At 42.1% G+C, this 16,180-nt stretch overlaps 2 protein-coding genes across 7 annotated transcripts in view; both read right to left on the reverse strand.

Annotated features, from left to right (window-relative positions):
• LOC143286445 (dihydropyrimidinase-like) overlaps nt 1-5,812 on the reverse strand; it is a 31,439-nt gene extending 25,627 nt beyond the window's left edge. Inside the window, exons 1-2 of the mRNA XM_076594014.1 lie at nt 5,668-5,812; nt 1,037-1,122 (exon numbers count right to left, since the gene is read on the reverse strand). Coding sequence (XP_076450129.1) covers nt 1,037-1,122; nt 5,668-5,685 — 104 coding nt within the window. The 5' untranslated portion in view covers nt 5,686-5,812. The remainder of the gene's footprint in view (nt 1-1,036; nt 1,123-5,667) is intronic.
• A 7,274-nt stretch (nt 5,813-13,086) lies between these two features.
• The window catches only part of LOC143286768 (dihydropyrimidinase-like), a 114,222-nt gene continuing 111,128 nt past the window's right edge, over nt 13,087-16,180 (reverse strand). For all 6 annotated transcript variants that reach the window (XM_076594535.1, XM_076594534.1, XM_076594533.1 and 3 more), the window contains one exon: nt 13,087-14,566. In XM_076594535.1, the coding sequence (XP_076450650.1) occupies nt 14,481-14,566 (86 nt within the window). In that variant the 3' untranslated portion in view covers nt 13,087-14,480. The remainder of the gene's footprint in view (nt 14,567-16,180) is intronic.

The following is a 16,180-nucleotide window of genomic DNA, read 5'->3' on the forward strand; positions in this document are numbered from 1 at the left end:
CTGTGTGCCACTAACTTGTCTAAAGTTTATCTTTAATTTCGTGTACTTGTCTTCTGTGTGAATTTTTCATTCACACATTGGATTGAAGACCTTGTGTGTGTGTGTGTGTGTGTGTGTGTGTGTGTGTGTGTGTGTGTGTGTGTGTGTGTGTGTGTGTGTGTGTGTAAGGCGATCTTGGGATATGAAAGAACAGTTCTTAACTGGTAGAGTAGTTCAAAAACATTAATTAACATTCATTATCAGTTAGCACGCACTCACGCACAACCACACACACACACACACACACACACACACACACACACACACACACACATCACTATCTGCACCTCCACCCACTCCCATTCCACTAACACTGGCTTCCCACCATCGCCCTCTCGTAGAAAAACAAACAACCCCCCCCCCCCACCCCACCCCCCCAACCCCCACCCCCCCACACACACAATTTTTTTTAAATAAAAATAAAATAAATAGATTAAAAGGAAAAAAGAAAAAATCTCCTTTTTCCCCAAACAAAGTAAAAGATCACATGTGCATAATACACCACTGAAATGTGGGGGGGTTTGCAGGCCCACAAAATTAATATGGAGTGATGGCCTATAGGTAACGTGTCCACCTAGAAAGCGAGAGAATCTGAGCGCGCTGGTTCGAATCACGGCTCAGCCGCCGATATTTTCTCCCCCTCCACTAGACCTTGAGTGGTGGTCTGGACGCTAGTCATTCGGATGAGACGATAAACCGAGGTCCCGTGTGCAGCATGCACTTAGCGCACGTAAAAGAACCCACGGCAACAAAAGGATTGTTCCTGGCAAAATTCTGTAGAAAAATCCACTTCGATAGGAAAAGCAAATAAAACCGCACGCAGGAAAAAAATACCCGAAAAAATGGGTGGCGCTGTAGTGTAGCAACGTGCTCTCCCTGGGGAGAGCAGCCCGAATTTCAGACAGAGAAATCTGTTGTGATAAAAAGAAATACAAATACAAATAATGTAGACGAGGAAGGAAGCTGAAATTAACGTGTACCTGTATCCTGGACTTACTTGATGAGTCCATTCTCGATGTAGACGTCAGCATCAAAGGACTGGTCATCGTTGACCACCCGACCTCCCTTGACCAGTACTCCTACCTGCCACATCACACAGCATCAACCATGTGTGTTAGACAATGTGGGAATCATTCAGGCAATACACACAGCACCAACCATGTGTGTTATACAATGTGGGAATCATTCAGGCAATACACACAGCACCAACCATGTGTGTTAGACAATGTGGAAATCATTCAGGCAATACACACAGCACCAACCATGTGTGTTATACAATGTGGGAATCATTCAGGCAATACACACAGCACTGCGCCAACCATGTGTGTTAGACAATGTGGGAATCATTCAGGCAATACACACAGCACCAACCATGTGTGTTAGACAATGTGGAAATCATTCAGGCAATACACACAGCACCAACCATGTGTGTTAGACAATGTGGAAATCATTCAGGCAATACACACAGCACCAACCATGTGTGTTAGACAATGTGGGAATCATTCAGGCAATACACACAGCACCAACCGTGTGTGTTAGACAATGTGGGAATCATTCCGGCAATACACACAGCACCAACTATGTGTGTTAGACAATGTGGAAATCATTCAGGCAATACACACAGCACCAACCATGTGTGTTGGACAATGTGGGAATCTTTCAGGCAATACACACAGCACCAACCATGTCTGTTAGACAATGTGGGAATCATTCAGGCAATACACACAGCACCAACCATGTGCGTTAGACAATGTGGGAATCATTCCGGCAATACACACAGCACCAACCGTGTGTGTTAGACAATGTGGGAATCATTCAGATAACACACACAGCACCAACCGTGTGTGTTAGACAATGTGGAAATCATTCAGGCAATACACACAGCACCAACCGTGTGTGTTGGACAATGTGGGAATCATTCAGGCAATACACACAGTACCAACCGTGTGTGTTAGACAATGTGGGAATCATTCAGGCAACACACACAGCACCAACGTGTGTGTTAGACAATGTGGGAATCATTCAGGCAATACACACAGTACCAACCATGTGTGTTGGACAATGTGGGAATCACTCAACACACACACACACACACACACACACACACACACACACACACGCACGCACGCACACGCACACACAGAGAAACACACACACACACGCACGCACGCACGCACGCACACGCACACACACGCACACACAGAGAAACACACACACACACACACACACACACACACACACACGCACGCACGCACGCACGCACACGCACACACACACACACACACACACACACACACACACACACACACACACACAGACGGGCGCAATAGCCGAGTGGTTAAAGCGTTGGACTTTCAGTCCGAGGGTCCCGAGTTTGAATCTAGGTAACGGTGCCTGGTGGGTAAAAGGTGGAGTTTTCTGATCTCCCAGGTCAACATACGTGCAGACCTGCTTGTGCCTGAACCCCCTTCGTGTGTATGCAGCGAGCAGAAGATCAAATGCGCACGTTAAAGATCCTGCAATCCATGTCAGCGTTTGGTGGGTTATGGAAACAAGAACATTACCCAGCATGCACACCCCCGAAAACGGAGTATGGCTGCCTAAATGGCGTGGTTAAAAACGGTCATACACGTAAATGCCCACTCGTGTACGATCAAGAAGAACACACACACACACACACACACACACACACACACACACACACACACACACACACACACACACACACACACACACACACACACACACACACACACTTGCTTCAAATGAACTGCAGAAATGCAAAGTATTCGAACTTGTGTATCGCCACATACTGTCAACATCTGCTTGAGCAACTGTACACTCCCATTGTCATCACTGGTACAGGCACAGAAAATTTCTTATCAGAAGGACAGTGTCATTGTTCCCGCAGCCTTTGTGTTCGCATATGCTTACGCACGCAACTGCATACGTGCTTGTGCAAGTGTGTGTGTGTGTGTGTGTGTGTGTGAGAGAGAGAGAGAGAGAGAGAGAGAGAGAGAGAGAGAGTGTGTCTGTTTGTGCTTGCATGCGTGTGCGTGCGTGCGTGTGTGTGTGTGTGTGTGTGTGTGTGTGTGTGTGTGTGTGAGTGTCTGTGTGTGTCTGTGTGTGTGTCTGTTTGTGCTTGCCTCCCCCCTCCCCACAAGCGCGGAAACGTAGGGGCTTCGAAATTGAGGTCACCACGAGAGCAGGGTGAAAAAGGTCAAAGAATCTGGGACATTTGTGTGTGTGTGTGTGTGTGTGTGTGTGTGTGTGTGTGTGTGTGTGAGCTCGCACGCGCGCGCGCGTGTGTGTTTGTGTGTATGTGTGTGTGTGCGTGTATGTGTCTATGTATGTGCGTGTGTGTGTGTGTTCGTGTGTGCGTGCATGTGTGTGTGTTTATGTGTGTGTGTGTGTCTGTGGATTTGAGTGTGTGTGTGTGTGTGTGTGTGCGTGTGTGTGTGTGTGTAAAAAGATCGAGGATAGAAAATGGGTGTGTGTGTTGTGTGTGCGTGTGTAAAATTAAAAAGGGGGAAAAAGAGATAATCCACCACGTCAGTATAACACTCAGTCTGTCTGTAGCAAGTATGAATACAAATTTTTATAAGGGGGGGTGGGGGTGGGGGGGGGAAGAAGAAGAAGAAGAAGAAGAAGAAGAAGAAAACAAAAGGGAATGGTGCTAATTTGTAAGACCCATTTCGGCACATGCGTGCAAACATCTTGTCGACGTCACCCAAAAACAAAAAAAAATGTTGCAATGGCGAAAATTCTCTTTTCATCTGGCACCACCTCGAACGCGCCAGAGCTCGATCGGAATGAAGATTGTGATGGATTTAGGTTTAACTCACTCATGACGGTCTGTCTTCTCCCCCCCTCCCCCCGCGCCCCCCATCCCCGGCCCCCCAGCCCCCACAGAGACCCCGTCTCTGACGTCCAATGGGTGTGTGGATGGTCCAGCCTGTTGCTTTCGTCGTTTTAAAAGCGGCAGTCATATCCTTCGTCCACCTCTTCAATGTGAGCATCATCCGCATGTAGTGATATAGATGTTTGTATCTCTCGGGCCTGGTTAACACTGGGATATATTAAGAAAAGAAAGCGTAGATTTCAGCCCTGTCACGTAATTGCAAAATCTAGCATAGACCTCCATTGGAATATCGTCAGTAGCATCATAAGCATCATCGTCATCATCATCATCATCATCACCACTTCATCATCATTGTCATCATCACCATTTTGTCATCATCATCAATATAGCACACACACACACACACACACACACACACACACACACACACACACACAAATGTCCCAGATTCTTTGACCTTTTGCACCCTGCTCTCGTGGTGACCTCAGTTTCGAAGCCCTTACGTTTCCACGCTTGGGGGAAGGGAGGGGGGGGGCGAGTTTCTGTCAAAGTGTTGTATCTCTTTTCTTCTTTATGTTCACAGCTACTCCATCGTCCACTTCTGGCTGCTGTCATATAGTTCTTTATGTTCACAGCTACTCCATCATCCAGCTCTGGCTGCTACAGATGACGTTTAACTCTTTCCATACGAACGGCGAAAGAGACGACGTCAACAGCGTTTCACCCCAATTACCACCATCAAAATATTGCAAGCGGAAGGCTCTTATACTGAAGAGGTGAATGTTGACAAAGAATACCACAATTCTGACTACGGAAGCTAAAGGTTGGGTCATTCAGACACCCACTGGACATCCGAGGGGTCTGTGTAGAGGAGAAGAGAGGACTGGCCGTACTGAATGAGTTAACTTTCTGCAGCTCATCGTGGCTACCATACAGTTCGACTGGCCGACACATCTTGGTGTTTTGTTTTTGTTTTGTTTTGTTTTTTTTACAGGGGGCAGTTTTGGACATTATGCTCTGCTTCCGTCTGGTCCTCCTGTCCATATAAGGGCAGGTGGGAAATGTCAGCAGCTTCAGTTTTTCGGTACATGTGATGGTTAAGATCATTGGCGTTGGCACGTCCATGGGGGAATTGTCGTTGGAAGGACGTTCACTCAGTCTAGCTCTGCGACTTAGTGATTATTGTTGTCGGTAGGGAGAGGGAGGGGATCGGAGGTGGGGTGGGGGTGGGGGTTACTGTGTGGCATCCTACGAATGTTAAATCAGTATTGAACACCACCTACCCCCGAAAGCGGAGTATGGCTGCCTACATGGCGGGGTAAAAACGGTCATGCACGTAAAAGCCCACTCGTGTACATACGAGTGAACGTGGGAGTTGCAGCCCCACGAACGAAGAAGAAGGAGAACAGCGCCAAAGTGACTGAGCAGTGCAGGGTCTCCTCTGGTGTGTGGCCTTCTGGCGATCTTACCTCGATAGATCCCTGTGGATTGCTGACGCTGGGACTGCAGCAGGCGAACTTAGGTGCGGCTTTGTAACGGGGGCCGGGGTGGGGGTGGGGCCGAAGGAGGGGGACTCGGAACGAATCGTGTGTGTGTGTGTGTGTGTGTGTGTGTGTGTGCGTGCGTGCGTGTGTGTGTGTGTGTGTTGTTGTTGTTTTATGAAGATACCCACCAGGATTAAATCACAGACACACAGACACAGCCACACACACACACACACACACACACACACACACACACAAACACACACACACACACACACTCACCTGATTTTCCTCAGCCATTTTTTTTGTGGAAGTGAAATCACGCGATTTTTAGCAGCTGCACCGAAAGTCAACGTCCAATACTCTGTCAACGAGGGTAGGAGAACGATAACTTGGAACTGTGTTTTTTCCCTTCTCGTAAACTTGCGTGTGTCTATCGCTGAAGTGTGGCGATACCACTACCCCACAAATAGGACGAAGAGCCCCAAGCGCGAGTTGTCACACTGTCCTTATGTGGCTGTAAATGTATTTGTATTTGTACTTGTCTTCCTCTTTTTGTCACAACATGATTTCTCTGTGTCAAATTCGGGCTGCTCTCGCCCAGGGAGAGCGCGTCGCTACACTGACAGCGCCACCCTTCTTCTTCTTCTTCTTTTTTTTTTCTTCTTTTTTTTCCCCCTTCTTTGTTTCTGCCTGCAATTTTAATTGTTTTCCTATCGAAGTGGGGTTGTTGTTGTTGTTTTTTAAAGAATTTTGCCAGGTACAACCCTTTTGTTGCCGTGGGTTCTTTTGCGTGCGCTAAATGCATGCTGCACACGGGACCTCGGTTCATCGTCTCATTTGATTGACAAGGATCCAGACCACCACTCAAGGTCTCAGAGTGGAGGGAGAGAAAATTCTGGCGACTGCCGGTGTGATTCGAACCAGTGCGCTCAGATTCTCTCACTTCCTATGCGGACGCGTTACCTCTAGGCCAACACACTCCACAAATGAGGCTCTTTTTAAATGTAAACTCTGGACTTCTTATTGATTAGAGTTAACTCTCTCCATACGAACGGCGAAAGAGGCGAAGTTAACAGCGTTTCACCCCAATTATCACCATGAAAATATTGCAAGCGGAAGGCTCTTGTATTGAAGAGGTGAATGTTGACAAAGAATACCACAATTCTGACAACGGAAGCTAAAGGTTGGGTCATTCAGACACCCACTGGACATCCGAGGGGTCCGTGTAGAGGAGAAGAGAAGACTGGCCGTACTGAGTGAGTTAAGTGCCGGGCATATATGATCACAACACATCTGATGCTTCAAAAGTAATGCCACTGTTGAGCAGAGCAACAATAAACGCTGTAAAATAAGAAATAAATAATAGATTAATCAATAAATCAATCGATAACGCTAATAATAATAATAATAATCATCATAATCATAAGAACAATATACGGAAGACCTATAGATTATTCATTAGCGAAATTCCGGGCATTTATAATCACGACACATTCCGATACATTAAAAGCGGTATCTAAGTGATGCTTATTGTTTAACTCACTCAGTATGGCCAATCCTCTCTTCTCCTCTACACATACCCCTCGGATGTCCAGTGGCTGTCTGAATGACTCAACCTTTAGCTTCCGTCGTCAGAATTGTGGTATTCTTTGTCAACATTCACGTCTTCAGTATAAGAGCCTTCCGCTTGCAATATTTTGATGATGGTAATTGGGGTGAAACGCTGTTAGCGTCGTCTCTTTCGCCGTTCGTATGGAGAGAGTTAACAGAGGTAACGATAAACGTTACTCAGGGTGAATAGGCATGATGACTGATCCTTTCAAGTTCACGTTAAAAGTGATAACAAATGTTGAGTGTCTGAAACAACAGACGTGACTCAGACTGGACCAAATGACAAAGAGAGAATTAAGAATATCTTCAAACCAATGGCCGCAGCTACGACAGTCAGCAACCTTTATTGAAATTTTCCAACTAACACAGTCCCAGAAGACAGACCTATAGTCTGAAAAGTTGGACACCTTTTATCAAAAGTGAGTCGTGTGTGTGTGTGTGTGTGTGTGTGTGCGCGCGCGCGCGCGCGCGCTTAGAGTTGACTTCATCAAGATTTTGCGCCTTGTAAATATTACTATTATTATTAGTAGTATTTTTATGTATTTATCTGTTATTTTTATTTATTTATTTATTATTATTGGGGTTTTTTATTATAATATTTTTGTTATTTTATTTTATTTTATTTCATCTTTGTTTTTCTCAAGGCCTAAGTGGGTTGGGTTACGCTGCTGGTCAGGCATCTGCTTGGCAGATGTGGTGCAGCGTATATGGATTTGACCGAACGCAGTGGCGCCTATTTGAGCTACTGATTCTGATACTTATTTTACTACCAACAGTTGGTGTTGGTTTGGGTTTGTTTGTTTTTTTGTTTGTTAGTTTGTTTGTTTGTTTTATAAACTTTCTCTACTTGGTGCTTTTATAGACTCAGCAGTCATTCTTCATACATTGAAATTCCTTTTAACTCTCTCTATACGAACGGCGAAAGAGACGACGTTAACAGCGTTTCATCCCAATTACCATCATCAAAATATTGCAAGCGTAAGGCTCTTATACTGAAGAGGTGAATGTTGACAAAGAATACCACAATTCTGACGACGGAAGCTAAAGGTTGGGTCATTCAGACACCCACTGGACATCCGAGGGGTCTGTGCAGAGAAGAAGAGAGGACTGGCCGTACTGAGTGAGTTAAACCGAGAGATGTACATCACATAGGGACAACATCCGGATTAGACTCGGGACAAAAGGAAGATTGAGGACAGTGACCCATTTAAATCGTGCCATGCAATAACTGTGTAAGATCTGGCGAGATAAGAACTGTGTGTGAAGTTGTGTGAGGTTACAGATAACGTGATGACCAACTGACCTTTAAGCAAAATAATTCTTTTAAAGTGAGGAAAAAAAATAATAATAAAAGGAGCTGTGGTTACAAAGTATAATTCACGTTTCGTGCGTCACGAAATTCTTCAAGGTTCAGATGTTTTGTGTGCTATCCATATGAAGCCAGATTTGGTTTGGTTTTTTGTTGTTGTATTTGTTTTGTTTTTTTGTTGTTGTTTTTTCGTCTTATTTTGTTTTTATATTCCTATTTGGTAAAGGAGAACGTGAGAAATTAACAAAAGCCTACGCCGTTGTCAAGAAGATGTTGAAGTGTCGGTACAGTGTAGGCGGTGTGTGTGTGTGCGTGCGCAGTGAAATATTGCATTCTAAGTCATTTTTTATTCAAAATTACACACACACACACACGCACACAGAAATGCGTAGATAGATATAGAAAGACCACAGGTCATGCTATGTACCATCTTCTGTAATCATGGTTCTGGCCTCTGGTGCCTTTTTCCAAGACCAAAATTAATGGATTGTGCCTGTTAGTGTGTTGGGTGTGTGTGTGTGTGTGTGTGTGTTTGGTGATGTAAAATATGGGATTACTTGAATGTAGAAGAGAGAGCTAGAGGGGTGGAAGAGAGCGACAGACAGACAGACAGAGACAGAGAGACAGAAAATCTGTGTTTACGATGTCTGGAGCAACCTTACACATCATATCCGTTCATCTGATTCCATCACTGCCTTTCACTCTTCACTAAAACTTATCTTTTCAAAACCTGTCTGTGAGCACCCTTGGTTTCCTGCTTCTTCCAACACCACCCCACTGCCACTCGACTCACTTTGTATGTATGAAGAATGAGAGAAGGTGGTAAGGGGAGAGAGGGAGAGACATAGACAGAGACAGAGACATACAGACAGAGAGAGAGAGACCGAGACAGGGAGAAAGATTCAAATGGTTTAATGAATTGGAAAACACGCTTCCTCCCCCCCACCCCACCCAACCCCCCCACTCACCCACTCGTTCCCTCCCTCCCTCCTACACATTTACTCTTTTCACAACATAAGGAATACAAAACAATATCTAACGGTATGTGTAAGCACAATCTTCGTGTTCTACTGATGAGGTGAGAGAGAGAGAGAGAGAGAGAGAGAGAGAGAGAGGGAGGTCATGAGCGGATCATGTAATTTGCAACATTTTCTTTCAATTTGTCCAACACTCGGCTTACATCACAGATTGACATAAGTTTACAGTTGGGCCAACAGCAAAGTGAGAGCTGTACTATCAATGGTTGTTCTATTGCAATGGGAAATCTTTTGCACCTTAGTCTTTTGTGAAGGACTATGACTCTCAAACTAGGAGTCAAAATTGCACTGGCTCTAAGTCCGTGCTGCAGCCTTGGGGGCTAGTTGGCCTTCAAGAACCATCCCAATGCCGACTGTCCTAAAAACCCTCTTGGCCGAGAGAGTGGGGATGTAACTTGGGCAAAATACTCTCCACTATAATCAAATTCTAGCCCCAGATAGTGATGACAGCAGTTGCCTCCTCTGTTGTTCTGATAGCCATAGTCAGACACGACTATAATCTCTCTCTCTCTCTCTAGATATATATATATAGCTATATATATATATAGCTTTCTGAGAGAAAGAGCACTATACAAATGTGCTGCAGCATCATCATCATTGTTATTATAATTATCATTATTATTATCATTAGTAGTAGTAGTAGTACTATTAGTATTATCAAAATCAAACAGAAGTCATCCAGACCAGCACCTGCCACCAAACCCCACACAGTCAAGTCCAAGCAAATCAGACAAAAACGATTTATTTCTCTGAACGTAGGTCACATCTATTTGTCACATACGAAACCAACAATAAAATTCCAATCAAGTAAAATGCAAATAACAGTTCCATAAAAGCATCTTGTTGTGCCTCTTCTGGAATACGCACACAAAAGGAATTCCCACGGTCTGGTTTGGTGCATCGGTACGATTAAACAAATTCAAATAATTTTCATCACCCATGCAGCTTAAAATAGCTCATAAATAGTACAGTAACATGGATCTTACAAAATAGAAAGAAATGCAAGCGATTAATTTTTTTCCCCTTTTCTAATATACACAATACAATGAAGAAAAGAACATTCCAGAAGCCATAACACAGACACAATTTCGCATACAATTTTACTATCATCTTTTCAGCATTCCAAACAAAACAATAATTTGAATTTCTTTTTACTGAACTTTAGGTGGGGTCTTGGGGGGGGGTTGGGGAGAGCGTGATATTGTTAATAGTAATATATGCTTTAGAATGACTTCCATCGTGTGATATATGCAAACTATTTCATGAATTATACACAACAGCGCCACCTAGACATGCTATATCACTGTCAAGCTACCGATCAGATAATTTTTGCAAGCAACAAATCAAGCCTTGTGTAATGATCATAAAAAAGCAACATTATAATTTTTTTTTCTAAAAACAGAATATTTACTCAAGTAAAAATACTGTAACATATGCGGTATCAACTTTCATATGAACTTTACGAGGTTCATTGAAAACACATATATCAAACTTATTACAAGAGATAAATTGTGACTACCATGAGGTGATTGTATAAAAATAAATACTAACATAAAGACGATATAAAAGATCTTTAAAAATACTAGCCATACACTGTGACTTAGTCAATTTTTTTGTGTGTATAATTAAATAAGTAAATTGAGATTATATATGGTTGGAAAAAAAAAAAATGCATATGCTACCATTAAGTGTATTCTGATATATATATGAACAAAGATTACATAAGGATTTTCTTTAAGAGATACACTCTTACATACATGAGGATAATGCTGAAACAACTGAAACTGGTGAGTAGATTCAATACTGGGTATTTGCTAAGTTCAGTTACGATTTAAAGTTCTAGAACACATTCTGAACACAGTGTCACAAAGTGGCTTGAAAAAAAAAAAATCTCACAATGATGACAACAGAGATGTTACATTTTGTGGACTGTTAGAACAGTATGAATATCATGTCATGAACAGTATGAATATCATGTCATGAATAGTATGAATATCATGTCATGTGATACTAAAAAGAATTACAATCTCACTATGGTGATAACAGAGATATTATTTTCTCTGAACCGTTTAGATATTATGAACACTGTGTGATAAACTGACATGAAAAAAAAAATTAAAGTCTGACTACTGTAACAAAATGACTATGCTGACAACAGAGAAGTTATGACCATGACACTAGCACAGAACTTATCGCTATGGTAGCTCAGAAGTTATGACTATGGTAATGATAGAGAAGTTACATTTTCAACAGTGTGAACACTAACAGGCACAATCCATCGTCTTGAGAGACAGGAAGAGACCTGCACTGTATTCATAGAAGATGGTACAGAGAATAGCTGGGTAGAATTTTTTTGGTTTGAATAACATGACTGGGAATACAATATTTCAACACACACACACACACACACACACACACACACACTCACACACACAGAGAAATGTATGCATACAGATACACACAAAAATGTATATGCATACCACACACACACACACACACACACACACACACACACACACACACACAACTTTTCTGCATGATGGCTAGCAATTGGCAGTATCATAATATTAATGTGAAAATGCATCCCAGACACAGACAAAAAGAAACAACAGTTAACACAGATATAGCATACCACATTCAAATCAAGACACAGAGACAGAGAGAGACAGAGAGTAAGAGAGAGAGAGAGAATGGAGAAGGTGGAGGAGCAGGAGAGGGGGAGGTAAGCATGAGAAGCAGAAAGAATGAGAAGGAAAGGAGGGACAGAGAGATGCTGGGGAGTGAGAGTGAAGAAAAGAATAGAGGACTACACATATGCTTGACAAGAAGGTTTTGTCCCTGGCAAAATTCTGCAGAAAAAATCCACTGTGATGGTAAAAACAAATACACTTACAGGCAGAACAAAAAATATCTACATATGGATAGCGCTGCTCTGTCGCAGTACACCCTCTCAAGGGACAGCCACTTTAATTTCACACAGAGAAATCTGTTGTGACAAAAAGTAATACAATATAATGTAATAAAGTACAACAGTTACATATCTTCGGGCTAATCTCTACCTTCCTTTACTTTTTTTTCTTTCTTTTTTTAAACTATTTTCCTCAGAACCAAATAAAAACTCCTTTCACCACAACAATCCAAAACCTTTCTTCACAGCCAAAAGAAACAACACACTCATTTATCATAAGAGGGGTGGGGTTGTGGGGGACGGGGGGTGAGGGGGGGAAGAAACATCGATGATCACACAGCAACACAGAATCATGAATAAAAAAAAAATATATATATATATAAATAAAAATGGTTCCAAAACAATCAATCACAATACACTCCAGCATAAAGATATCTCTAAGCAGAGGAAACACAGATAGTAGCTTTCCTTTCACCATTTCTTTTCATTTTCCTTTCATCATCAGATTTCTCTCGCAGCTCATGACAAGAAAGTAAACTATAGCCATCAATGCTGAACACAGCAAAAAAAGAAACAAAAAGTCCATCAGGCAGAATTACAACAACAGCTAAAATTCAAAAGTGAAGCAAAAAGGCAAAGTCCCCGTCAGTCAAATGACAAGCCCTATGATTCTGCTGCAACTTCCATCACCATGATAACCACCTCTTGCTGCTTATAACCGGTTTTTGTATTTTTCCACCTTAATAACCTTGGTAACTGGCTCTCTGAATGAATCTTTCACCAGAAATATTTCTTTCTCTCTTTTTTTTCTCTTTTTTTTTTTTTAAGGAGAAAAAGTAAGTCTTGAAATCTTTACCTCACCATACCAGATTTTGCATGTTTCCTCAAGATTATCGCTGGCTCTTCAATTCTTTTGCCAGAAATAGTTCTTTCTCATAACTTTTTCTCCTAAGGCCTTGAAGTCTTTAATTTGCCATACAATACCACAAATATACATTTCCTTCTTTAAAACTGGGTTTTGAAGTTTTTCAATTTATGTACCAAATTTTGAACTTTTCCCAATAAAAAAAAAAAGGAGAGGAAAGTTCTCTTATTAACTCTTTCTCATTCAATAAAGGTTTTTCCATGTTTCTTTTTTTTTTAAAATGAGTTAAACTTTCTTTATACCAGTTTTTGTTTCTTCTTTATCCATCTTGCATTCAGTCTGACTACAGCCAACATTACTGTAGATTTTCTATGTGAAATGTGAATGCCAAAGGGTTAAAAACCAGGTGAATTGAACTCTTTCACGATTCAAGATTTTTCTGTTTTCCCTCCTTAGATTTAACAACAGAACTCGAATTCAACTGCTCCTTAAAAAAAAATTCACATCATTAAGTCTTTCAACTTCTTTTGCTATTTTTCCTCTTTAAAAAAAACCCAAAAAACCCTGACAGATTTTGAACTCTTATGTCTTGAATTACAGTACTGTACTTTTTCTCTTAAAAAAAACAAAACTTAAAAACTTTCATTAAATTTTTTTTTCTTTTTCCCCTCCTTAAAACCAGTTCTTTCAAATGCATCCATCTCAGATTCTTCTCCTCTCCTGACTAATTCTGACAAGTCTGTTATCATTTTCGTTTTGCCACACACACCCTGCTTATGACCTGATAACTGACGGCTTATATTTGTACCACTGAAAATTCTCACTTTGGCTGTTCACTACTGGTAGCTGTTTATATATTCACAACAGAAAATTCTCTTCTCATCTGCCATGTGGTAACTGTGTGTTTATATTTATGTGGGTTTAATTTCACACCAATGAAATTTCCCCTGACAATCAGTTGTTTTGTGGGGTTTTTATTCATTCTTTCTTCTTTCTTTCTCTCTTTCCTATTTTCATTTTGTTCTTTAACTGTGGCAGCTGACAGATGGAGAAGAAAATGCAGAATCAGTAGAAAGTCTATGATGCTCCATACAGGTGTTTTTGCTTTTGTATCATGCCCTATACTGGTGTTAAAATTCTCACAGCATGCTCCTTACAGGTGTTGAGTTCCTGAAACATGCTCCATACAGGTGTTGTGCTCTTTTTCGTCTTGCTCCAAACAGGTGTCATTGTCATGTTCTTCTAGCATGCTCCTTACAGGTGTTGTGTTTCGCATCTTACTCCATCCAGGTGTTGCGTTCTTGCAGCATGTTTCCTGTCCGGAAGGGGGAGACAACGAGACAGGACTAGAGGTTGCCACGGTTACCAGAGGGCAGTGGCACGACCTCCTGGGGGGTTGCTGACCCTCGTTCCGGACCTGACCGCCATCTTGTCATCAATCTGGGCACCTGAAGGAGGTCACACAGAGGTCAAGGTCACACAGGTGTCCGCAGCTGTCAGGAACTGAGGGCTGACTGGTAGAAGGGATGAAAGGAAGAGGTAAAAAAACCAAGACCAGGAGATCTAAGGACCAAGACCAGGAGATCTAAGGACAGAGAGAAAGACCAAGAGATCCATGGACAAAGACCAAGACCAGGAGATCCAGTAGAAAGACCAAGACCAGGAGATCCAGGAGAAAGACCAAGACCAGGAGATCCAAAGACAGAGAGAGAGACCAAGACCAGGAGATCCAAGGACAGAGAGAAAGACAAAGACCAGGAGATCCAAGGACAGAAAAACCAGGAGATTCAAAGACAAAGATCAAGACCAAGAGATCCATGGACAAAGACCAAGACCAGGAGATCCAGGAGAAAGACCAAGACCAGGAGATCCAAAGACGGAGAGAGAGAGACCAAGACCAGGAGATCCAGGAGAAAGACCAAGACCAGGAGATCCAAAGACGGAGAGAGAGAGACCAAGACCAGGAGATCCAGGAGAAAGACCAAGACCAGGAGAAGGACAGAGAGAAAGACCAAGACCAGGAGATCTAAGGACACAGAGAAAGACCAAGACCAGGAGATCCAATGACACAGAAAGACTTAGACCAGGAGATCTAAGGACACAGAGAAAGACCAAGACCAGGAGATCTAAGGACACAGAGAAAGACCAAGACCAGGAGATCTAAGGACAGAGAGAAAGACCAAGACCAGGAGATCCAGGAGAAAGACCAAGACTGATCCAAGGACAGAGAGAGAAAGACCAAGACCAGGAGAAAGACCAGACCAGGAGATCCAGGAGAAAGAAACTGATCAGAGACTGAGAGAGAAACCCTGATTGGACAGAAGGTCTGAGTGGACAAAAGCTATGATTGGACAGAAGCTATGACTGGACAAATGGCATGACTGGATGAAAGCCCTGATTGGAGAGTACCAACCAGAACAAAAATCACAATCACTGCTAAACATGCACTCGTGCATCTGTTCAACAATGTCATTTTTATCAGTTCAAAATATGCACTCTCCTACATATGTATGCATCTGAATGAGACAATCATGATTTGAGCACCAAACAAACAAATACCACACCTCTAAAGAAATGAAAATCAATTCAAACAACAACAAAAAAACCCTGCTTTAGCATTTGTGAACAAATTACCATTCTGTGTCACAATAGGAAATCTCCCTCTCTCTCTCTCTCCCTCTCCCCCCCCTCCTCCCACTCTCTCTCTCTTTCTCTCTAATAGTATAATCCCGATTTGTATATCTATATAAGCTCCTGATCAATATTCTATATATACATCTCTCTCTCTATATATATATACAAACATGTATATACACAGGTAGATAGACAGATAAATAGATAAAATCCCAACAAATAAAGAAAATTACAAACAGATAAATAAAAAATATAAATAAGCATATAAAAACAAAACCCCAGTCCCACCCCATCCCAGAAAAAAAAAGAGAAATCCAAAACCAACTTCTATATAATAAAAAAAAATAAAAATAACAAAATAACATAAACATACAAGAATAAGATGCAGCCCCACCCCCTACCCCCACTCTTCCTCTAACCACCCACCC

Source organism: Babylonia areolata, chromosome 10 (assembly GCF_041734735.1).
Source record: "Babylonia areolata isolate BAREFJ2019XMU chromosome 10, ASM4173473v1, whole genome shotgun sequence".
Taxonomy (NCBI): Eukaryota; Metazoa; Mollusca; class Gastropoda; order Neogastropoda; family Buccinidae; genus Babylonia; species Babylonia areolata.